The sequence below is a fragment of the Rattus norvegicus genome, chromosome 9, assembly GCF_036323735.1.
Source record: "Rattus norvegicus strain BN/NHsdMcwi chromosome 9, GRCr8, whole genome shotgun sequence".
NCBI lineage: Eukaryota > Metazoa > Chordata > Mammalia > Rodentia > Muridae > Rattus > Rattus norvegicus.
In genome coordinates, this window is record NC_086027.1 from 22,223,664 (window position 1) to 22,246,611 (window position 22,948).

Here is a 22,948-nt window from a genome sequence, read left to right on the forward strand (position 1 = left end):
CACCCCTAAGACTGGTCAGTGGTACTGCCAGTCCCTCCCATTGGCCATCCCCCAGTGACTACAGCTGCAAGTCAGGTTGTGGAGTTTATAAAATCTGTTCCGAGCCAGCGGGTTGCAGCCAGAGCTGCCAGCAAGTTCAAAGTCAGTACCCTGGGTTCAAGTCCCCACCACCCCCCGAGGCTGTTGCCCACTGACAGCATTCAGAGCTCGTACCACTATTGGGAACTGCCAGAGCCCCAGCCACGGCCTTTCCCTGCCATGTAGAGGAAGGTAGTGGGGACACAGACGTGTAATGATGTGCAGAAGTCCAAGTAGAGAGTCACATCTCGGTCTCAGCCAACAGACTGTCCCCTAGTCCTGATGTCATTAGCACCATCTGAGAATTGGGATCTGTGGACAGGCAGAAGGATGCTCAGGTCATCATACACTCCATAGTGGACCTCATACATCCCACCATCATGCCCTTTTTCCAAATCTTCCAGAAATAACTCACCCACCCTCCAGGTTCTTACCACTGGGGCACTTCCAGGAGCTGCCACCCCGCTGGTGGGCAGCAGGCTCTCGCCCTCTCCCCCATTCCTGGGTGTCAGCAGCCCCTCCTGCCATCTCTTCCTCCTCTTCTCCCTCAGACAGGAGGTCACAGATCTGCTGTTGCAGCTCTGGGCTAATGCTGTTCTCAGCCAACACGAGGCTCCGCAAGGCTGTTGGGTAATTTTCTACCATGTCCAGCAGGGTCTTGGGAAAGGAGAGATGTGCACAGAAAAGAGTAAACACAGGAGAGATGGCTAGTGTTTAAGAGTAGTGGCTGTTCTTCCTAAGGACCAGGGTTCAAGTCCCAGCACCCACATCACTGCTGGTCACATTTATAACTCCAGTTCCAGGGGATCTGATGCCACCTTCTGGCCTCCATGGGCACAAGAGACATAGAAGCAAAACATTCATTCACATAAAGTTATATTAAATACTAAGTTATAAAATTTAAAACACGATTTAGGCAGTCCTTGAACCCAACAGGCCAGCCTTGGGTGTGTCCCAGACAATGACTCACCCTGTCCCCTAGCTTGTCTCCAAAACACGATGGCTTCTCACCTGAGCTGACTGGTTGGTGAGCCCTGTGCCCTCCAAGTCTAGGACTTCTAGGGTACGGCTTGAGGCCACAGCTACAGCCAGCATCCCTGCCACATGGTCACCTAGGGAGATAGCACAAATGCTCAGCCATCTGGGGAAAACAGAGGTCTGTCAATCCTTGCTCCTGGTCAGGACCCAATACTTGGCCTGAAAGGTAGCAGCATCTTAAGTGAGACGAAGCAAGTCAGATCCGGATTCTGACCAAGGTTTAAACCTACCTGTCTGTTGGTCAATCTGATATGTGAGGATGGCTCCCTCACAAGACCCTTGGGGGTTCTCATTCATCCTCCCTCCCTCCCTTGTTACTATGGCAACTGATGATGTGATGTTTGGGACAGGGCAGCAGTGAACATTGAGGAGAATGAATGATCTTAAGCTCACCCAGAGGGTTGTAGTCCAGGTTGAGAACTCGGACTTGGGAGCTGTGGGCCACAGCAATAGCGAGACGGCTCCAGCCCTTAGGGGTGATGCCAGGGTTGGCGCTTAGTGTTAGCTCCTTCAGACCTAAGCAGGAGCAGAGTGAATATCCAGGATGGGCAAAGTAAGGCCCTTCTCTACCCCGTGTCTATGGGGGTAACCCTAGTGGCTGGGAGCCACTTTGCCCCCAACCACAGCAGTCTAGAGCAGTTAGGGACCTACTCACGCCTCCCCTGCCTGGATCAGTTTCCACTGTGCTCAGTTCCTAAGCTTCTCCCTTCCTGAGAAGGGTAAAAAGGCATTCTTACTGCACCCTCCCAGCTCCTCAGCACTGGACCACACCCCCTTCTCTGCATTTAGCCTTCACCAGTCACACTAGCCCATGCACTCAGTAGGGCCCTGCTCACCAGACTTGGCCCCGTCTGGAGGGAGGAGGCCACAGATGAGGTTGATGGCTTCATCACCCAACATGCAGTCCCCCAGGTCAAGAGCCACAAGGGCAGGGTGGAGAGCCAGGGCTGGATTCAGCAAGGCCAGTCCCGCATCTGTCAGTGGGCTTCCATGTAGGCTGAAGGTTGAGATGAGATTAGTTATGTATGACCAGCCTTGTCTATTTGGGGAAGCCGCTCCTCCCTGTGACAAGACTGGGAAGGAAGAAGAGAAATCCTAGATTTGAAGGAGTGCGATGGAAAGGGAATTTGGTTTCTGGGGCAGGAACTGAGGAGAACATTGCACAGGGAGGGGCGTGTGGATGGACAGTGAACAGCGGAGCCAGCACACACGCTCGTGATCCTCCGAGATCCTTCAGCGGGAAGGGCTGGAACAGCTCGGCTCTAGTCTCCATGGGAGGTGACTCTTCATCAAAAATGAGGGGCTTCACAATGAAGTTACTTGGGGGGTGGGGTGGGGAGGTCAGCATTCTCTACTAGGGTAGGGCTAGGTATTCCAGCAGGATAGCTTGTGGAGCAAAGTCTAGAACCGATGCATGTTTCTGGGAGGGTGTGGTGGACCCAGAGATGAGACGTGCATTAGAGGTTGCGAAGGTAGGACGGTGGGAGAACAGGTATTGGAAAGGTAGTGTGGAAATACAGGAGGTGGCAGAGGGTGTGTAGAGGGGTGCAGTGGCCGGGACCCCCTTGCGAAGGGACACACTCACAAGAGGGACTGGATGGAGCGGTTGGTCCGTAGCGCTTCTGCCAGCTGCTTGATGCGGCTGGGGCTAGACACGACGCCCAGGTTAAGGTTGAGCTGCGCCAGGGACGTGGCTCCAGCTAGGGCCCGGCAGATGCGGCCGAAGTCGCGGTCGCACAGGCGACAGCCGCGCAGCGAGAGCAGGCGCACCGCGTTGTCGCGCAGGCCGCGGCAGATGTCCCGCACCTCGGCGCCTGACAGCGGCTCCCCCGAAATCTGGATGGAGCTAGGCAGCATGGTCCCCACGGCTGGGCCTCGGGGGGCTGGCGCCGGTGTCCCGGCCTGGGCAGAAGTTGGCCGGGCTGCGGGAGGGGGCGGGGCGGGGAGGGGACTCAGGTCGTGGTCCGGGTTAGGGTCGCGGCGGGAACGGAGGCGGAGGCGGAGGCGGCAGAGGCAACGGCGGCTGTGGCGGCGACGAAGCGCGCCCCGGCCGCGGCGGGATCGAAAGCAGGCGCGGGGCCGGGTGCGGAGGCGCGGAGGAGGGGCGGCCGGGGACAGAGCGGTAGCCACCCCGCGCTGATCCTCTCCCTCGCGGCTTGGGAGGCCGCGCCCGCTGTGCGGGCCCCGGGCCCGGCAGCACGGCTCTCGGGGACAGCCGGGGCGGGATGCAGCTCAGCTTCAGCTGCTGAGCTGGAGCAGGCGGCGAGTTCCTATGGCAACGGTTGCGTCACTGGCCCTCGCCCCGCCCCCATCCCCGCATGGACCACGCGGCCCGCGCGGGGTCCGTGTCTTAGGGCAAAGCATTAGGATCTGAGGGCCTGACAGCGCGGAAAGTAGGTAGAAGGATGCAGTCTCACGTGGGGAGGGTGGAGGCAAGTCACACTGAGACAGCTTTTGATCTCATTTCCGCCTCTTATTCTCTGGTGCTTCTCCATTCTTAAGGTCTAGATCCGAGACTCAGCGCCTTCGCCAAGGCTCAGGACATTCAGTCCTGCTTGGAAGTTCATAGGCTCTTTAATCCGGCCGTGCCCCGCCCCTTTGTCCCAGTGACGCGAGGGGTAGCATGCGTGGGGATTCCAGTCCACAGGCATTGACTGCCAGGACAATATGGTTGCATGGGACAGGGCAGGTGAACCACCTTTCAAGATGTTTTAACATACTGGAAAACGGGGTTGCCCAAATTAAAGGGTGTCAGATCATCCCAGAGCTGTGGGAACCGGGGTGGGGGTGTGTAAAGCCTCGACTACCACAGTGAAGCTGAGTTTTATCTCTGATTGCAATGGAGGCTTAATTAATGCAACAGGACAGTATAGTAGCCAGAGGAGGTGCGTTCTTTTCCTTAAAAAAGGGGGGAGGGGGAAGTAAGAGGAGGGCGTGGTGGCACGCGCCTTTAATCTCAGCTTTTGTGTTGCAGAGGCTGGTGGATCTCTCTGGCCTACAAGGTGAGTTCCAGGGCTTCACAGTGAGAACGTATCCCACCCCCATGCTCATCGCGGGAAAAAAAAAAAAAAAAAAGAGCAGCTCTACTTCTGTTAACTACGTTTTACTTAAAATATTAACAGGTTTGCAGGTGCCTCTAGTAGCCAGAAGATGGCGCTAAAGGTATGAGAGATCTGACCCAAACATGGATGCTGAGAACTGAGCTACTGAATCCTTTTGCAATGGCAGTACACGCTTAAGCAGAGCCATCTCTCCAGCCCCTAGATCTTACTTTAACTGTGTTTGTGCCTGTGCCTGCGCAGTGAGCACACAGGTCCCTCAGAGGTCCTTGGAGCACCTGGAGCTGAAGTTCAAAGCAATTGTGAGACATTCATGGGTGCTGGGAACTGAAGTCCATTCCCCCTCGAAGAGCAGTGTCTGTTTAACCACTGAGCAGGCTCTCCAGCATCCTGAACTTACATTTTGTTGAAATAGGGTCTCACTGTGTAGCCCTAACTGGCTTGGAACTCTGTTGATTAGGTTGGCCTTGAAGATCCGCCTCCCTATGCACCCGAGTGCTGGGATTACGAGGAATGCACCACACTCGGCCTGAATTTTCTTCAGTGGAGGTTAAAGGGGAGTGGCTGTTAACACTTGGAAAAACCTTTAGGAAACTAAAGCCTCGTAGACCACGCTTGGCTTCAAATGTCCGCTCGATGGGGACATTCTTCCACGATGGCCCAGGTGTGGAAGGTCCTTGTAAGTGGAGATCTGTCACTGTTGCCTTGGCTTCTCAAAAGGACAGCAGCCTGGGGACTTAGGCCTGGGTGCATGGCCACGAGGACCATGGGCTCTTATGCTTGGGCCTGTGCCGCTCTGGGGACAGCTTCTGCAATCGGCTGTTCATGCCCTCTGTCTGCTTATCCTGCCCTCATCCTGGGTGTGAGGGCACAGAAGGCATGCGGCACTGCCACGGCTCCGGAACAGAGACGGGCATCAGAATGGGGGGCAGGAGACTGGCTGGGGCAGGAGCTGCAGGTCCAGACCTCATCAGTATTTTAATTACCAAGTCTATATTTAGCAAGACAGGAGGGAAGGGAGAGAAAGGGGTAGGTGGTGAGGCCCAGAAGAGCTGACACACATCCTGCACTTGGCTGCAGACACTTGCAGTCCTAGTCATGAGTTCCTGGCCTTGAGCCCCTCAGAAGCCACGCCTGGCGCCCAGCTGTTTAGGCAACAGCTTGGCGGTTGCAGACCCCAGCAGAGCCACATCCTCAGCACTGTCCGCTAATCTTTTGCCCCAGAGCTGGGGGGTCAGGGCAGGCCAAGGACTGCAGAGAGGGTCAGTGTGACTGCAGGGTCACTGCTATGGCCTTGGCGGTGGCATTGACCACAGCGACAGGAAGCTTGGCAGCAGGGAGCACAGCTGGGATGTCTCTGGGGACCCTCTGCATGGGTGGGATGTTGGGGCCCTCCAGGGTGTCCAGGATCCCTAAAAGAGGAAGGATGGAGAATGAGTGACAGAGCTGGGCAGGCCCCCGGTCAGCTCACCCAGTCCACTCCCTCTACGGCACCCCTGTCACTCACCCTCGACCACCTTGTGGTAGGCGAAATGCAGATAGAGCAGGAAGAGCATGTGCAGGGCAGCCAGTGTGCCACAGAGCAGCAGCCGCTGGGTAGGGCCCACAGTCCGTGACACCAACACTGCCACCTAGGGCCACAGGTATATAGTTCAGAAGGCCAGGTTTCACAGTGAGGGGTGGAGAAGATACTCTGAGCCCAGGGCAGAACTGTCAGTGGACGCCTCTAGGGCCCGTTGTAGGGTAGACTGCAGAATCTGCTCGGCTTACCATGCGCAGGGTGGAGAGCCCACCCAACAGCAGCCAGAAGAGGTAGAAGAGGGCATGAAGGTGGATGTTATAGGTGATGAACAGGACTATACAGTGCCCGAAGAGGCCGTAGCCCTACGGAGACGAGAGCACCACTGTTTGGGCTGGACTGCTGCTCCCACCCCAGGCCCACCCCTCCCTGGTCCTCTCACCCCAGGCCCACCCCTCCCTGGTCCTCCCACCCCAGGCCCACCCCCTGGTCCTCCCACCCTAGGCCCACAGGTCCCAGGAGAGCAGCAGAGCTTCTTGGGCTCCCCTGCGTGCACCCCAGGTTTGGCTCCTTACCAGCAGCGCCAACATCTGGAGCATGGTGATCTGGGCATTACACAGGTAGGCAAGGAAGTAAATGAAGGACGAGACACCCAGCCAGTATCCGAAGCAGGTGCCTATGGCTGTGCCCATGAGGGTGCCCTCCCGCTGTGGGGTGAAGACTCTGCTTAGGCTGAGAGCTCAGGTCTCAGCCTTACCCAGGGCCTTTTCTGCAGGGCTGCTCCTGTCTTACTCCACAGTCATATCCTCAGAGAGTTTTCAACCTCCCCCTGCCACCCGTCTCCCCAGGCCTGTGTCCCGCTTACGATGATAGTGTCAGAAGTCTTCATCCCATGCAGAAGGATGGCAACCAGCGTGAAGACCAGCATGAGAGGTCCGTAGAGCTCGCCGGCAACTTTCTGTCAATACAGCAATACGTTCACGGGAGACCACGCGCCTTTTCTTCACACCTTCACAGGCGTAGCTTGGTGCCCGCCCTCCACCCTGATGCTTCCCCCTGCTCTGCAGACAGGCCTTTCCCTCCTCACCTGGGGGAAGTTGACCATCTTGATAGGGATCATGGACTCCAGGAGCCTGGAGAGGAGAGGAGAGGAGAGGAGAGGGCAGGTGAGAGTAGAAGCAGCTGTGTTCTGGTGGACAGGGTCTGAATCTTAACTCAAGTGTCTCTGCCAGGAATAGGGCTGGCTCGGGGGACATATTGGACGAGAGGGGTAGGGGTAAAAACAGAATGACAAAGTCACTTTGAGGAAGGACAGCCCTGGGAACCTGAGGTAAGTGGAGAGGCAGCTTCTTGGAGAACTTGGGAGAACTGGATTTGACTGTTTACCTACATGGCTGTGAGAAGACAGGCAGAGACACCTCAGGACTGTACAACATTGAGGGGTGAGAGAAGCAGCCTGCCTCCTGCCTCCTGCCTCTTCCTCTTCACTGCTCCAGGCAGTGAGCATCTTTCTGGAAAAATATACTTGAACCGGTATTAAAAATCCACACAGAAGGGGGAGGGGCTAGGGGATGTTGGCCCCGGAAACCGGGAAGGGGAATAACAATCGAAATGTAAATAAGAAATACTCAAGTTAATAAAGATGAAAAAAAAAAGAAAGAGAAAAAAATTCACACAGAATAAAAAAGGGTCATTTCATTCTTTGCCCATGGCTACTATAGCTTGGGCTTTTCTTGTTTTTAGCAATGATATTTGGACTATTCTTTTCAGTTAAGATATTTCTTCCTTTGGTAAGCCTTCCCTTTTGGACCCCGAAGTCTTTCTAGGCTCCGGCGTCCCTCCTGTGTGTCCCAGCACTCAGGGCCAAGCTCCCCAGCCCACCCTCACTGGTGAGTGGGACATTCTCAGGACAGTGCTCCACACAGCCTCAGAACTCAGTGTGCACTTTCTCACTGGCCCTAGCTTTTGTGCTGGTTAGAGGATGAGTGAAGAATGAAGCCAGGACCAAATCCAGTTTCGGATAAGCAAGTTAATGACTGTGCTCTGGTACCGGTGCCCAGTCTGTTCTGATGCCAGAGGGGGCGGGGGTAAGGGCTGCAGAGCCTGCAGAGCCATTGGTGTTAGGGGAGACTGGCTCAGGAGTAAGAACGCACTGCACTCTGAGGAGCCACCCGAGGAGAGAGCTGTCTAGGAGTCCAGGTGAGGACGGACTAGGAAGGAATGAGAACAAAGTGAGTGCTGCTTAGACTAGGTGCAGAGGGCAGTGCACCTGAGGGAGGTGCAGAAGGAAAGGGGGAGGGGTCAGCACACTTGAGGGAGGTGCAGAAGGGGCAGGGGTCAGCACACTTGAGGGAGGTGCAGAGGGAACGGGGGAGGGGTCAGCACACTTGATGGAGGTGTAGAGGGAAGGGGGGGGTCAGCACATTTGAGGGAGGTGCAGGTGGGGGTGGGGGAACGACGGGGGCGGGGGTTAGCGCACTTGATGGAGGACCTAGCCAATTGTACTTTTCACCATGTATTCAGCAACAAGTTCAGTGACCAGAGTGATGGGGTTACAAATATGGGAGCCCACCAGAGCTCAGGGCTCTGTATCTGACTGAAGTCTGGACGAGGGTCTAGATGTGAGGACAGATGTTTCAGAGAAGGCTCCTCACCTGCTTCGGACCTGGGCAGGCTCCACATCAAAGTAGGGTCTCAGGATGTCGATATTGGCATACAAACTGAAGGCCTTTGAAGCTTGTCTCTTCCCTGCCTGCCACATCTGAAAGGAGATGGGTATTATGAAAAACTCCTGGCTCTAGACGGTTACCCGGCCTCCGCTTGATTTCTGTGTATGTAGGTCTAAGTGGAAAAAGTGTATCAACCTAGGACACACACAGGTCTTCCTTTCCATTGGCTTACCTGATCTGCTACCTGCCGGCTCAGTTGTCCCTTAAAGCCTTTCATGCCGAGAAACTCCCCGTCCTCTTCTTCTGCAGCAGCTGCATCAGCATCTACCTCTTCCTCACGCAGGCGCTGATGTAGTTCACCCATGTCCTCGAAGCTGGAGCCTGAGGTATCGTCCATGTTCTCCATATCAATCACAGCCGAGCCCCCACCCTGTGAAGACAATGGCTCCTAGTGTGAGGGGCCCTTCCGTTGCATCCTTTGGTTCTCCCCTCATCTGACAGTTTGAGGCTTTGCTCTTCCACTGACGAGGATATGGCTTGGAACTGCTACCCACTGTGTTATACATAACCTTTCACTGCTGGCAACTCTTGGTGGCGACACTTGTAGTTCGCCCTCCCCCCCCCGCCCCTCCCAAAGCTCCAAAGAGTTGCAAAGAAGCCCATCTGCCTTTCCCAACTCTCAAACAAGCCTATTTTAGGAAGTGCCGAAATTCTATCCTGTAGTCCCATACTATGCCTGATCCAGGCAGATCCCCCAACCCGTCTGCAAAGCCCCGGGCAGGTACAGAGACTCGAACCTTAATCTAGCCCTTTCACGCCAGCACAAGCTCTACACACTTTCGCGTGGAAGACTGAAAGAGGACAGGCAGTGTGGCAATAGAGCCGACTTCCACGCCGCGAGAAAAAATAGCAACCACACTCGGCCGCCAGCCCGGGGAGTTGCTGGCAGCAAGAGCTCTCAATACCTGGATGTTTTCTTCGAAGCCTCCCCATTCCGGGCCAGCACCATTTCGGACGCCGCTGGCCGGCGCCGCCTGAGTCGCCATGTCCCTCGAGGCTTCCCGTCGCTGAAGCTAGCGCTCGTGGGAATAGTGTGAGACCTGGGCCCGAGGGAAGGAAAGGTTCAGAGGAGCGACTAGGCGAGGTAGGACCAGCCGGAACGCAAAAGTGAGAAACCCGGATGTTTGGCCCCAATTGACGTCCGGAAGTGAAGGACGTGGACAGAGGCGGGACAAGATATCGCGACAGTGAAGATTGCCGGAGACGGAACGTTGCCGCGGAGACGGAGGCGGGCCGCTAGCACGCACGCGCTAACTTGGAGCCTCCTCTCACGGCTGATGGTGGAAGATGGCGGCTGCTCAGGCGGTGGAGGAAATGCGGACTCGCGTGGTTCTGGGAGAGTTTGGGGTTCGCAATGTAAGAGATCGGACCGCGGGAGTGATGGGGGAGGCACGGGAGAGAGGAGGCCTGGTGTATGGCCTGGCCTCACTGCCCTTTCTGTTGGCTCTAGGTCCACACCACTGACTTTCCCGGTAACTACTCCGGTTATGATGATGCCTGGGACCAGGACCGGTTCGAGAAGGTGGGTAGGGCTGGAAGTGTCCAGACGGTTTGAGGGGCCAGACCTCACAGGTTGGGTTGGGGATCTCTGTTTTCATGAAACATGAAAACATGTTTCCCGATCCATGGACGGGCCGTCAGACACCGCTCCTGTTTGTGGAATAAATTGTTTGCTCTCGGTGGGGTAATGGGCCACAAACAAGTTATTTCAGTATAATAAAATAGCGATGAAGATGGCTGGGATGGGGTAGGAATCATTGATGCACTTAATCCAGCCAATTGAAGGGACGTAGTTAGGGAGTGACATTTGAATTAAGCTTTGAACTATGAATAAAAGTTGAGCGGTGAAGGCCTAATTCGAGTTTCATTATAAACGCTTGTATAAGGTTTGCTCTTAGTCAGCTGCAGCAGCTCATTTTTGTCAGAATGTAAGTCCACCAGCATGAGCAGTAGATAAGATTGGAATGCATTTTAGACTCTGTAGGTGATAGATTTTTATTTTTATGTCTTTTTGAAACAGGGTTCCATGGCTGCCCTGGCACCCCCTCTGTAGACCAGGCCGGACTCAAACTCAGATTGGTCCACCTGCCTCTGCCTCCCGTGCACAGGATTAAAGGCATGAGCCACCATGCCCCGTTAGAATTTTTCAGTAGACTGATAAAATTTTGCAGTCTTGATAGCTGGGAAGGAATGAATCTGGCGAATCTGCCAGCTAGTGTATGGAGGCTGAAATTGGGGGCATGGATGAACTGCAGATGGTGGTAATGGAGTGAGAGTAGTAACTAGCTGATGCAGACCATTGCTGTGGTGAGGGCAGTGTGAGAAAGGACCTTGTGGCTTGAGGAACGGATAACCTTTTCTTGGTATGTATGTTTGCCTGCATGTGTATTTGTGCACCACTGCTCCCAGCAGTGTGAGGAGGTCCCACTGGGTGCTGGGAACCAAATCCATTCTTCTGCAAGAGCAGTAAGTGCTCTTAACTGCCGAGTGGTTTCTCCAGCCACACTGGGGAACTGTGTTGCTGGCTGTGTCATTTGCTAAGCGGGAGGACCAGGGCGATGGCACAGTTGTTTGCGAAGTCTACCGGTCGAGTGGTGATGCTTGAAGTCAGACCAAGGTCAGGAGCTGCTATGCCCTTGCTTGAGTCAGCAGCATGAAGGTCACCCAGGGGATTTAGAACCTGGGAGAAAGTAACGTTTACTGGGTGGAAGAGAAAATTTAGATAAGGAAAAGTAGATATTAAAAAATGCAAGTATCAAATGGTTTAAATAGGTGGGAAGTTCTGCTTTTTGTACAGTAGCTTTGCTGGGTGGTCTGTGGACTATCTGAGAAGCCAGGCATAGTGGCACACACCTTTAATCCCAGCACTCAAGAAGCAGAGGCAGGGGGTTGGGGATTTAGCTCAGTGGTAGAGCACTTGCCTAGCAAGCGCAAGGCCCTGGGTTCGGTCCCCAGCTCCGAAAAAAAAGAAAAAAGAAGAAAGAAAAAAAGAAGCAGAGGCAGGTGGATCTTTGAGTTTGAGGCCAGCCTAGTCTACAGAGTGAGTTCTAGGACAGCCAGGGCTACAGAAAAACCCTGTCTTGAAAAACATAAACAAGGAACAGTACACTGCCCTCCCAGTGGGACTAGAGACAAAATGTCTACTGATGATCTTGGGGGATAGTGCCAGGGTAGACTGGGTTCACACAAGAGGAACAGGTTTCCCACCCACTGGGCTTTCTCTACCCCTCTAGAACTTCCGTGTGGACGTGGTGCATATGGACGAGAGCACACTGGAGTTCGACATGGTGGGGATTGATGCTGCCATTGCCAATGCCTTCCGGAGGATTCTGTTAGCTGAGGTATTAGAAGTCGCGGGCTGGAGTGTGGAAACTGTCACCCCATCTGTAGACTACCGGGCGGGTGGGGCGGTTTACACCTATAATATGAACACTTCAGAGGGCAGTCCGAACTACACAGTAAACCTTGTATCAAATCTGAAGGGCAAAACTAAGAAGGGCTGCCCCTCGTTTTTCCAGGTAGGGGATGGGTGGAGGTCAGGTAGATCATTTTGCTTCCTTGGGCAGGTGCCAACAATGGCTGTGGAAAAGGTTTTGGTGTATAACAACACATCCATCGTCCAGGATGAGATCCTTGCTCACCGCCTGGGGCTTATCCCCATTCTTGCTGATCCACGTCTCTTTGAATATCGGAACCCAGGTAAGGCTGAGAGGTTGAGATTATGAGTTAGGCAGAACTGTCCTGGAATCTGTCATGGGCTCAGATCCCAGGCCTAATTAACTGTGATCTTAGTTGGCTCTTGTACATGGGCCTTCGCCTGTGAGAACGTTCTCTTGCCCCTGCCTTTAATCCCTCACTCTTAGCACAGTGCCAGCAGCGCTCAGAGGCTCTTTCCACCTTTACATGGTTTCTAGGGATTGAAGTTGGGTCTGTAGGTTTAAGCAAGCATGCACCCTCTGAGGCTTCTTGTCAGCCCGTTACTAGAGCTAGTAGGGCCAGGCAGGCATGGTGGTGTACATCTTTACTCCCAAGACTGGCAGAAGTTTAAGGCCAGCCTGGTCTACACAGCAAATTCCAGGATAGACAGGGCTTGTGAAACCCTATCTCAGAGCCAAACCAACCCTGCTGCTTCTCCCTGTACAGGAGAGGAGGAGGGAACAGAGATAGATACACTACAGTTTCGGCTGCAGGTCAGGTGTACCAGGAACCCCAGTGCTGCTAAGGATTCTTCCGACCCCAATGAACTCTATGTGAACCACAAAGGTGAGCGGTGCTGAGAGGGCCCACCAGCCTGGGTGGGCAATTGTAGGATCTGGGGTTTCTGACATTTTCCCTCCAGTTTATACCAGGCACATGACGTGGGTGCCCTTGGGAAACCAGGCTGATGTCTTCCCGGAGGGCACGGTTCGCCCTGTGCATGACGACATCCTCATTGCCCAGCTTCGGCCCGGCCAGGAGATTGACCTGATGATGCACTGCGTCAAGGGCATCGGTGAGAACCCCGTGAGGCTGACTGTAGTGGTGCGGTAGGATGTGGCACCAACAGGCAGAAAGCCAACGTGTTTGTGTTGTCCCAGGCAAAGACCATGCCAAGTTCTCACCGGTGGCCACAGCCAGCTACAGGCTCCTGCCGGACATCACCCTGCTTGAACCTGTAGAAGGGGAAGCAGCCGAGGAGCTGAGCCAGTGCTTCTCACCCGGCGTGATTGCGGTGCAGGAAGTACAAGGTGTGCTTTTGGTGACTGAGACCCAAGGGTGTTTTGTTTGAAGGTAACACACAAGGAAAGGTCTAAATAGGCAAGGTGTGGTATTGTTTTCCTTAGGTAAAAAGGTGGCCAGGGTTGCCAATGCTCGGCTGGATACCTTCAGCAGGGAGATCTTCCGTCATGAGAAGCTCAAGAAGGCCGTGCGGCTTGCCCGTGTTCGGGACCATTACATCTGTGAGTGACGGTAGTACTTACTCTCTGGATAGGATTTAGAACTGGCCTATAAAAGGTAAGTCCTGCTGGACTGTGTTTTCTTTGTTCTCTAGTTTCTGTGGAGTCAACTGGGGTTTTGCCACCAGATGTGTTGGTGAGTGAAGCTATCAAGATCCTGATGGGGAAGTGCCGGCGGTTCTTGGATGAACTAGATGCAGTTGAGATGGACTGAGGCTTCCACAGTACTTCTGGAAGGGCTTGGCTGCTCTTGGAGTTTGACCTTTTCCCAACTGCTCCGCTATGCCCGGTGTTAACTGGAGGTCTGATTTCAGTCTCATTTCTAGTTACTACATTTTATTAAATGTGCCACAGACTAAGATGCCTTTGTAAGGCCTTTGCTGTAAATAAATTGGTCTTAAAAGTTTTTTCAGGCTGACTTTTGTCTAGTAAGAAGCTCTGCCTCAGAGCAGGTCGGCAATAACAAGGACTGGGTTTACTAAAGCTGTCTGAGAAAGGCCAGATTACAACAGCTCCAGCAGAGGGGAAGACACAGGAAGCTCGCTACTGTGCATCTCCCAGGCTCCCAATGGAAAGAGCTGTCATTAGTCGCCACTGTCAGCCTAGGAGAGACAGACTTAGGTTCTGGTGGTCAGGGACCTGATTGCTTGATAGCTTGGGTGACTCGTCAACAGTCTATCTCTTGTCCCCTAACAGGATGCTTGGAGTCACTGGGTTGAAGAAGGAAAATAGGGCCTTCTGTATGAAACAGGTTTTACTGACATGCACATGTACTTTAGAGTTAGCATTTCTACAAAAGTTCTATAAACAATAGAAAATCTCTAGCATGAAGTCATAGGATGTTAAAAATATTACAACATAATAAATACAACTACATCCTCCGTAGCCCTAAGCAGACAGGAGTAGGCAGCTATCAAGTCTGGAGGGAAATACTGAGCTCACCTTACAATCTGTAGACCCCAAGCACCACGCAGAGGGAGGACGGCCGGCTTTGTGCAGCAGTGACCTCGAACCCTAGTAGCTACCTCCTAGCTCTGACTCCAACTCTGCCATGCCTGCCTGTGTCCCACACCAGGTCAAAGTTGGGGCTGGGTGGACAGTGGGCCTGTTAGCATACACACACACAGGTCACATCTGCCTGTCACAATAGGCAGAACTAGGTCCCACACCCATCTTGGTTTGCTTCATTCCCTTTCCAGGGACCAAAAGTGTTGGCAATGACTGGAACACTTTTTGACCTTCAGAAGCTTAAAAGACCATTGAGATTCTCAAAGGCACCCGGACTCAGCTAGTCCCAGGAGGGACAGTGGCTCTGCTCGCTCGTCAGAAGCCTCCTTGGTCTGATTACTCTTGTATGGTTGGTGTGTCACTGGGGAACCCTCCAGGGTCCGTCAGAAGGGCAAGATGTCCACTCTAAGGAATTCTGCCCAGCTCTTGTCCCTGGATGGTGTGCTCAGACTTTAGAAATAGCCTGTACCACGGGTCCCACCAAGCGACCAGATTCTAGCTTTAGGTTGAGACGAGGAAGCTGGCCAGACACAGGTCAGCATGTAGCACCTCGGCCAGACATGCCCCTGGAGTGGAGGAGGATCCCGAAAGCCCCATGGCAAGGGGCTCAAGTGCCGTCCAAAGGAAACCGGACGATCAGGTCAGTGGGGCTGGGCACGGCACCCTGGTTGGTCCTCCTGTCTGCACTGGTGCAGCTGCTCTGGGCAAAGCCATGGTGCTCTAGCTTTTCTTGGAGAAGCCCATACTGCAGGTGGCTGCCGACTCCCAGGTCACCTTCTTGGAATGGTGGAGGTCCCAATACCCTTTTACTTTAGTGGGATGACTCAGGCCCTCTCACAGGAGACCTGGATCTGAGCTCCTCCAGGCTGACTCGGTGGGAAGTGAGGTGGCAGTGTGAGGAAGGCCTAGAGATAGCTACACAGGGAAGAAGACATGACAACTGAGGCCGGAGAAGGACGCCCAAAAGCTTGATTCAGGGTTCAAAGATGGTGGCCAGTCCACCCTCCTCACTGTCCAGCACTTCTGTCTCCAGCATTGGTTTGGATTTTTTGAAAAGCCAGGGAAGGTTCTTAATGTGGACTTCTTTTCGGAACTGTTCTCCCAAGGGTTTCTGTCGGAAACAAGAAAATGGATGAGTTAGAGACACCCCCACCCCCACCCACATACAGAACAGAGCCCCCACCACATATTGTCAGAACAGGCAGTGACCAGTTTGCTGGGTCTAGGCTGTGGGTTAGAGGACCTCCACCACCACACCCTCACACACAGAACAGTCAAGTGACTAGCTGGTTTTGAGTTTACCTGCAGCAGTCTAAGACAACCACCACTGTGTGGGACTGCAAGCCCTAATGGGTGCATGACTCACCCCAATGCAGCCAGCGATGAGGCGTTTGAAGTGGTCCTTCCGTCGTTTATCAGCTGCTTTTTGAAGGGAGGGGTTTAGAAGCTTGCAGTCAAATTGGTCCAGAGACTCCTTGTTTATTTCAGGGATCTGCTCCATTACTGCTCTTATCTCTAGGTACCTGGGGCGCTGGTTAAATGGGGATAAGCTCACTGGATCCATGCCACACCCACTTCTCAGGGGCAGCACAGGCAGTGTGGCAGATGCCACAGCTCAGGATCTGGGGAGCAAGGTAAAGTGAAGCACTAGGCTGCCAGCCACCCCGCCTGGCACACTTACCAGTGCCTCGTATATCTGGAAGGCCAAGTGGACCAGGGAAGCCATGCACCCGTCGTGTTGCCCATGCATCTGCAGCCCTTTCAGCACACTGGTGAAGAGCCACGTGACGGCATCTGCGAGCAGGGTCCCAGACATCACCTGGGAAGACAGCTGTGCTCAGGAGCCATGCCAGCCTCGGAAGGGGCCGTCCCCCAGTCCTCACACTGACTCACCCTGCTAGCCTGACTTATCTGACAGAGTCTGAAGAGCCCCTGCCCTGTGCTCGACACTCCGTCTCCTGCTACTCTGAATAAGGGAGGGGAGCTTGACTCAGCAGGGCAGGCCTTTAATGGTTATACCGCCCGCCCTTGGTTCTGGCCTGTGCTCTCTGCTTCCTGTGTGGTGAGTATCTGTCACCACAGTGAACTCAACCACACTTTATCACCATGGACTGAAACCCAGAGACCCCTGACTTCAGCTAGTCTGCTAGGTGAATGGCATCACAGCAGTACAAAGGTAACCGCCGGGCTTGAGGTCTGTGAGCTCAGCTACTAAGACTGAGGCAGGCTGGCAAAGACATGGCCTCCTGGGGATGGAGCAGTGAACTCAAGGCTAGCTGGGTAAAGTTAGTCAGACCCTTCACTCAAAATAAAAGGGAAAGGGACTTGGGCTTAGCTCAGTGGTGAAGTGCTTCCCTAGCACGATGTGGCCTGAGGCCCACCCTCCAACCACACAAAGGAGTGAGGTGAGTAAGCACACCTGTTTGAGGAGAGGCCAACAGAGCTGTGTGGTCGCCCTCTGGCAAGACAGGGTATCCTTCCAGGTCAGGGAATTAAATGCTGTGATCAACAGTGCCGTGCAAACATCCTGAGCAGGAAAGACAGATTACAATGGGTTAAGCACTGTTACCTCTGGTTGCCCTAGACACCAATTCAGGACTTTAGTCCCAGCAGCTACCCTGGGCTACTGAGTGAGTTCCAGGCCAGACAAGGTGAGATTTTGTTTCTTTTAGAAAAAGAGAGAGCGAAGGCTGGCGTGGGGGTAGAAATAGCTTTGTGGGGGATAGGCAAAAGCTCAGGGCTACAGAAGCCAAACACCAGGAATCTGCAGCAGTGTACTTATGCATTTACTGAGAGCATCTGCCCAGAGCAGGAAAATCCAAGCTGGATGAGAGAGGCACCCACCTCATGCTTCATCAGGCATTTGCCCAGGTCTGTGAGCTCCACAACAGACGAAGGGGCTACTTCGGTGGCCATCATCTCCTCGTCTGTAAACAATGTGGAACATTAAGCACGATTCTTCCTCAGCAAAGAGGAACGCCCGAGCTGGAAGCCCTAGCCAGCCAGTGCTGAGCAGTGCTACACTGCCCTCTAAGTGTCCATGAAGGACTGACAACCTAGATAGAGATGTGGATGACGCCTGGAAGCGAGCACTGCAGGAGCGTCTGGGTGCTGAGGACACTAGGGTATGTCACATGTGAGTGCTCATGCTACCAGGCACGAACTTCGTTACTGGAGGACAGGAGGAATAGTTTGGTCCCGTCCCTAAGACAGCCCACAGTGAGGGGGACAGGCAAGGAATTAAACGGAAACAGTGCAGGCAATCACAGGTGCTTGGGAGGAGATAACATAAGAGCGGAGACTGATGAGCGGAGAGGGTCATGTCATGGTAGAAGGAAACTGCAAGCAGGGCAGCACGAGACTATGGTAGGTCTGTCCTGTCTCTCTCTAAGGGCTGAGCCACCGCTCACTTACCGTCTCCATCCGCAGTGGGAGTGGCAGTGTGCTCGGCAGTCTTCTTTGACACACAACAAGCCACTAGGAGAGAGCACAGTTCCTAGGCTAGGAGAAGGTCCCGTCTACCCACTCCATAAAGCCTCCTCTCACCAACTATCTCAGGCCATCACTGGCCACATGAAGGCTGGTGGGCAGATACTGTCCACAGAATAAAAATCAGCTTCCCCGATAGAAGGTGGTATTCTGAGGACCCCAACCAGACAGGGGGTCCCTCCTCCAGTCAGTCAGCTAGGGGGACATCACAGACTACTCTTAGGGAAGGTGACTGACATATCCCTAACTACTTTGGATTGACAATAAATGACTAGTATTGAATCTGTCAACATTTCTGAACATAGAAATTGACATCCATGTTCAAGAATTAAACTTTTTCTTATTTTATCAAGCTAGAAAGTTGTTGCCAACTTTGTTGTTCAAGTTCTCATTTTGGATCCCTTTCTTATTTGGTTGTGAACACTTCATTCAGAGACTGACTTGGACTATTAGCTTTTGTCTGTGTGGGGCCTTGTTATCCTTCAGCCTTGGGGTGGCCGGGTGAGCAGCTTCCCTGGTCCCCACAAGTCACTTACTGATTAGGTCCATGACTTCTCGGGTTAACATCCTCACCAGCTGTTCCTCCAGCATTTCTTGAGATTCGGGGTTGTCCTCTGCAATCTCATCTTCTCCACTGCCAAGAACCAGGGGACACATTCCATGAAAGAGCAAAATCGCCGAGGATAAGAAAAGTGGTGACCCGCACCTGCCCTCCCTAAGGCCAGTTCTATGCTGTTTCTCCCCATGTCTGTGTTCTGAAGCTGTTACCAGGGATCAACAGCAGGACACTGTCTTTTGAGACGGCTTCGTTGGAATAATGGAGGGCTCAGGAGAGGTAAGGGGGAAACCACAGAAAGGTTTGAGTTCAGTATCTGCCCACTCACTGGTAACAGCCTGTCCAGACAAACTGCCTCCCATCTAGGCTGGAGGTGGTTATAAACCACTGCCATTCTAGCCACAGGGTAGTCAGAACCTGCCTGCCCCTTCTTCCTTTCCCCACCGGAAGCTGGCTGCTGGCTCACCCACCAAGGAGGGGTACTCCTTACCACAGGACACTCCTCTGGTTGATGACATGCCACTTCTGAGAAAGCCTCTGGAGAGACAAGACAAGTGCTAGAATGGACAGAGGCTGGAGAACATGGCCTACTACTAATTTTTCTTCTTACTCTGTAGTCTAGGCTGTCCAAGAACTCACTATATAAGGGGCTGGGGATTTAGCTCAGTGGTAGAGCGCTTACCTAGGAAGCGCAAGGCCCTGGGTTCGGTCCCCAGCTCCGAAAAAAAGAACAAAAAAAAAAAAAAAAAAAAAAAAAAAGAACTCACTATAAATCCCAGGCTCGCCTTAAACGTGTGAGTGATCCTCCTGTTCCAGCTTCCTTGGTGCTGGGATTATAGATGTAAGGGGTAACACACAGCCATTAAGGTGAACTATAGGCCCAACTAATTACCCAGAAAGAAACTCATTATGTCAACCTAAAGTCATTTTTCTAAATTATAAACTAAATTGTACCAAGGCCCAAATATGAAAAAAGGAATCTAAAACAGGAACTTTAATTAATGTTAGCAATAACTTTTGATTTAGTCAAGACAGGAAAGAGTTGAATTGTTGGAACAGATATCAAACTTCTATGTTACAAGTATTGAAGAATTCAATATTTGCATTTATTGCCAATCTAAGGGATTCAGGGATGTCAGTCACCTTCCTGTAACAACATCTCCCAAGCCAGGCAGACCAAATGCAGTGAAAAGGAGGTACGGTTTCTATAGCCTTACTCTGCTGACTGACAAGGACAGAATGTCAACCATCTGCTGAAACTGATTAACACTGAGAAGTTCTGGTTCTCTCTGGAAACATCTGTTCTCTGTCAAGCTGTCTACTGCTTCATCCTAGAGCCATGAGCAGATGCAGAGGAAACAGTCCTTTGATCATCTCTCCTCACTGGAGGACTTAAGCAGGACTGTTTGTTGCCCCGTAGCAACAAAGCTGCCTGTCTCTCTGGGACTGCTCTACACACAGCAGCAATCATCTGCTGGGGAGACACCTCACAGACGGCATGTTGGCGCTGGGGGAGCACTTCAGGAGCCCCTTAGGGTAAGACTCCAGAGCAGCCATGCACCCTTGTGTGTGTGTGCATCTGGTGCTCTGTACGGGCCATGTGCACACCTGTGTTGAGGCTGGAGATGAAGTGTTTCTGTCCGCCTTCATCATAGTTTTGAATCTCCCCGAACTTGGAGCTTATCAATTATCATAGTCTGTTGGGCCAAAGAGCTCCAGATGCTGTGTGGTTACAGATGTGTGGCAACACGCCTGGCTTTCATGTGTCTTCTGGAGATCTACATTCATGTCATTACACTTTATGGGCGCTTTACAGCCTGAGCCGTCTCCCCAGTTCTCTTTGCCCACTGCGCCGACCCACTTACCATGTGAAGGTAGGTGAAGAGCGGTCCAAGGATGGGAGATATCAGGGTCTCATAGTGTTCTGGGGGGCAGAAGAGCACGAGGGGCTTCACGAAGACACGTGCTACCGCAGGTTAAGGAGTTCCTCATATGAGCAGGCCATTCTTTCTCCAGCCAACAAGCTGCACTACCGGGCAGTCTACTAGGGCTTTCGAGTGCCAACCATGTCCTGTGTTGGCAGGAAAACCACTCCTGCTTGACCTGGAATCCTAAACTGCAAATACTCAATGTCTTGTGCATCAGCCTAACTGCCTTTTCTGTTTAGCTGTACATCCCAGGCCCGCGCTGCTGAGGAGACTTAAAAGACATCCTACACAAAAGGCTCTGGATGAACACGAAGTCTTGAGTGTTCTTTTGTACCAGCCTTCATCTGTAGCTCCAGCTACCAGGAGGCTAAGGAAGATGGTGAGCCCAAGATTTCCAGGTCAGCCTGGAGAACACTGAGATTGTTACTCAAAACCAAAACAAAATAAATCCTGGAGTGGTAGCAGCCAATACTTAGGAGGCATAGGCCGAAGAGAGAACTCTAAAATAAATAAATACAAAACCCAGGTGGTTCATGCCTAGAATCCAGCATTTAGGAGGTTAAGGCAGGAGGGCAGCATGTGTAGGGCTAGCCTAAACTACATATATACCGTCCCTGGCAAACCCAAACCGACTAAAAAGAAGCACTGAACAAACTGTAGAAAAGAAAATAAACTTGTTATATTTCTAAGAAGTAGGAAGACAATAATTTATCTCCAGAGAGACCCTCTGAGGGTTTGTAAAATACCCCACCCTCACTGGAGCTGCCTTCCTGTTTTCCCCGTCTTACTCTTTCTGTCTGGAAAGGGATCATGCGGCACTGAAGTCCACTGTCCCACCAGTTCCTTGCAGTCAGGTCTCCCTCCCTCTCACTCCTCTCTCTAGTTTTCTGGCCTCTGGGTTGTCAGGGCATTTGAGGATATGAAGCATAGATCTGAGCCGGAAGTCAGGAATATTGTTCAAGTTGACGAAAGCTGAACCAAGGAGCTGGGTAGCAAGGTCCTCCACAGTGTAGAAATCTTGTTGCATGGAAGGGCCTGCCTTCCCTAGGATGTGGTAACTGTAAGGCAAAGTCACTGGTGTTGGTACTCAGTGCTGTCAGACCTGCTCAAGGGTCCTGCAGTGCTTGGTAGACCGAGGCTGCAGCTCAGTGTGGTGTGCATGTGCTGGGTGTCACTAAGCCCTGTAACCAGAACAGAAACCTGGCTAGCTGCCTCCCACTGCCCACGAGGAAGAGATGACAAGCACTCAGATGAGAGCAGACGCACTCCCCTCTTAACTCTTGGCTCATCGCTATGCATGAGCATGGACACAGTTGGTGTAAACTTCAAGTCACAGCCAGGGCTGTGAGGTGACACAGTAAGGTGCGATGTAGGAAAGCAGGCTGCTCCGTTAGAATGAACACCAACTTCCCTTCTACTGCTTGCTCCACCTCACCCCTACCCCAGAATTCCCCACCAAAGTCTGTGTTAGCTTCCCTACAGAATGAGTGTTTAGTGAGGACGCATGGAGCAGTGCTAGGCCGTTACCAGTTTTCATAGAGGATGCCGAAGAACCGCTGCATTCTTTCCAAAATGGTTCTATAGACAGGGTGGTCATTGATTTCCAAGAGAGGCTGAGGTAATCCTACAAATAAGAAGTGGGCTGGGAACATGCTTTTTCCCAAAGAGCCAACAGCCAAGAGCAGGCGTGTATGTCTGTGAACAGGTGTACATTACAAAGCAGTGGCCGTAAATTCCAGTCAGCAGAGTACTAAAACCATCGTGAAGTTGTTAGACCTTTCTCCTCCTCCCATCCTCCTGCAACTGGGTACGAGACCCAGGGCCAGGTCCACGACAGTTAACCCAGAATCTCTCCTGCATCTGACATAGTTAGCTTTCACTAGTCCTTCAGGAAGGAACTTCCCAGACAAACAGGTTGGGCCTCCAAACTGACACTCTCCCAAGGACCTGCCTCTTTCCTTCCTAGCAGAGTCCACATTTAAGACTATTTTGTCATTTCTGTCTTTATCAAAGGTAAGAATGAGTGATTTTATCAGGGTGAAAATTGAGAGACCTGGTCAGGGGAGGTTAGGATGAACCTGACAGGGAGGTAAAGCCTTCTTACCTAATATTGCCGTTTTTTCAGATTCAACAATATCCAGAGCCTTGGTGAAAGGCTCTGCCATTTTGGTTAGCATCTCCGGTGTATATAAAGTATTGTGAGTTCTGAAAGAAATAAGGGCGTCAGGTAAACATCTGGCTAGCCTTCCAAACAGATTCCCCCATCATCACTACCCTCAAGAAAGGCAACAAAAACAAAGAAAAAAAAAGAGGATTCTCCAGAGAAAGATGCACTCTTGAAGTGTTAACTACATTGTGTACGATCTCCCTGGCCTAATAACACATCAAATCCTGAGATCGAAGGACAGCCACAACAATATGACTCTAAAGCAAAATCCGTTTAGGCTTGAGTTGATGGAGGACACTCCCAGTTTTCTGACTATTTGGTGGTACCTAACGGTCTTAGTTAGGGTTTTACTGCTGTGAACAGACTCCATGACCGAGGCAACTCTTTTTTTCTTTTTTCTTTTTTTCGGAGCTGGGGACCGAACCCAGGGCCTTGCGCTG

The 22,948-nt window shown here is 52.5% G+C and overlaps 4 protein-coding genes across 10 annotated transcripts in view; 1 reads left to right on the plus strand and 3 right to left on the minus strand.

The window, feature by feature from the left end:
• Window positions 1-71: 71 nt before the first annotated feature.
• Lrrc73 (leucine rich repeat containing 73) lies at window positions 72-4,204 on the minus strand. 4 transcript variants are annotated; one of them, NM_001024360.2, is made up of 6 exons: window positions 2,702-3,073; window positions 1,953-2,113; window positions 1,510-1,632; window positions 1,090-1,190; window positions 513-735; window positions 72-390 (listed from the first exon to the last, which is right to left on the minus strand). In NM_001024360.2, exons 1-6 carry the CDS (start codon window positions 2,971-2,973, stop codon window positions 320-322), a joined length of 951 nt encoding a protein of 316 aa, NP_001019531.1. In that variant the 5' UTR covers window positions 2,974-3,073; the 3' UTR covers window positions 72-319. The 4 variants fall into 4 exon arrangements, with proteins under 4 accessions (NP_001019531.1, XP_038939992.1, XP_008765100.1 ...); XM_039084064.1 differs by having other exon boundaries at window positions 1,953-2,189; window positions 2,702-2,840; XM_063267579.1 differs by having other exon boundaries at window positions 367-390; window positions 513-701; window positions 2,702-4,204.
• Yipf3 (Yip1 domain family, member 3) lies at window positions 4,204-9,514 on the minus strand. 4 transcript variants are annotated; one of them, NM_001007801.2, is made up of 9 exons: window positions 9,329-9,514; window positions 8,596-8,793; window positions 8,349-8,455; window positions 6,782-6,827; window positions 6,560-6,652; window positions 6,270-6,401; window positions 5,946-6,059; window positions 5,683-5,806; window positions 4,204-5,587 (listed from the first exon to the last, which is right to left on the minus strand). In NM_001007801.2, exons 1-9 carry the CDS (start codon window positions 9,407-9,409, stop codon window positions 5,439-5,441), a joined length of 1,044 nt encoding a protein of 347 aa, NP_001007802.1. In that variant the 5' UTR covers window positions 9,410-9,514; the 3' UTR covers window positions 4,204-5,438. The 4 variants fall into 4 exon arrangements, with proteins under 4 accessions (NP_001007802.1, XP_017451817.1, XP_063122919.1 ...); XM_063266849.1 differs by having other exon boundaries at window positions 5,410-5,543; window positions 9,329-9,468; XM_063266848.1 differs by having other exon boundaries at window positions 5,410-5,587; window positions 5,683-5,837; window positions 9,329-9,468.
• A 140-nt stretch (window positions 9,515-9,654) lies between these two features.
• On the plus strand, window positions 9,655-13,767 carry Polr1c (RNA polymerase I and III subunit C). The gene is made up of 9 exons (NM_001008330.1): window positions 9,655-9,779; window positions 9,874-9,945; window positions 11,657-11,764; window positions 11,990-12,122; window positions 12,567-12,686; window positions 12,763-12,915; window positions 13,001-13,150; window positions 13,247-13,363; window positions 13,456-13,767. Exons 1-9 carry the CDS (start codon window positions 9,711-9,713, stop codon window positions 13,572-13,574), a joined length of 1,041 nt encoding a protein of 346 aa, NP_001008331.1. The 5' UTR covers window positions 9,655-9,710; the 3' UTR covers window positions 13,575-13,767.
• A 329-nt stretch (window positions 13,768-14,096) lies between these two features.
• Xpo5 (exportin 5) overlaps window positions 14,097-22,948 on the minus strand; it is a 37,986-nt gene continuing 29,134 nt past the window's right edge. Inside the window, exons 21-32 of the mRNA NM_001108789.3 lie at window positions 22,446-22,546; window positions 21,869-21,965; window positions 21,263-21,399; window positions 20,279-20,376; window positions 18,904-18,950; window positions 18,394-18,491; window positions 17,783-17,845; window positions 17,213-17,295; window positions 16,788-16,895; window positions 16,050-16,187; window positions 15,735-15,899; window positions 14,097-15,479 (exon numbers count right to left, since the gene is read on the minus strand). Coding sequence (NP_001102259.2) covers window positions 15,342-15,479; window positions 15,735-15,899; window positions 16,050-16,187; window positions 16,788-16,895; window positions 17,213-17,295; window positions 17,783-17,845; window positions 18,394-18,491; window positions 18,904-18,950; window positions 20,279-20,376; window positions 21,263-21,399; window positions 21,869-21,965; window positions 22,446-22,546 — 1,273 coding nt within the window. The 3' untranslated portion in view covers window positions 14,097-15,341. The remainder of the gene's footprint in view (window positions 15,480-15,734; window positions 15,900-16,049; window positions 16,188-16,787; window positions 16,896-17,212; window positions 17,296-17,782; window positions 17,846-18,393; window positions 18,492-18,903; window positions 18,951-20,278; window positions 20,377-21,262; window positions 21,400-21,868; window positions 21,966-22,445; window positions 22,547-22,948) is intronic.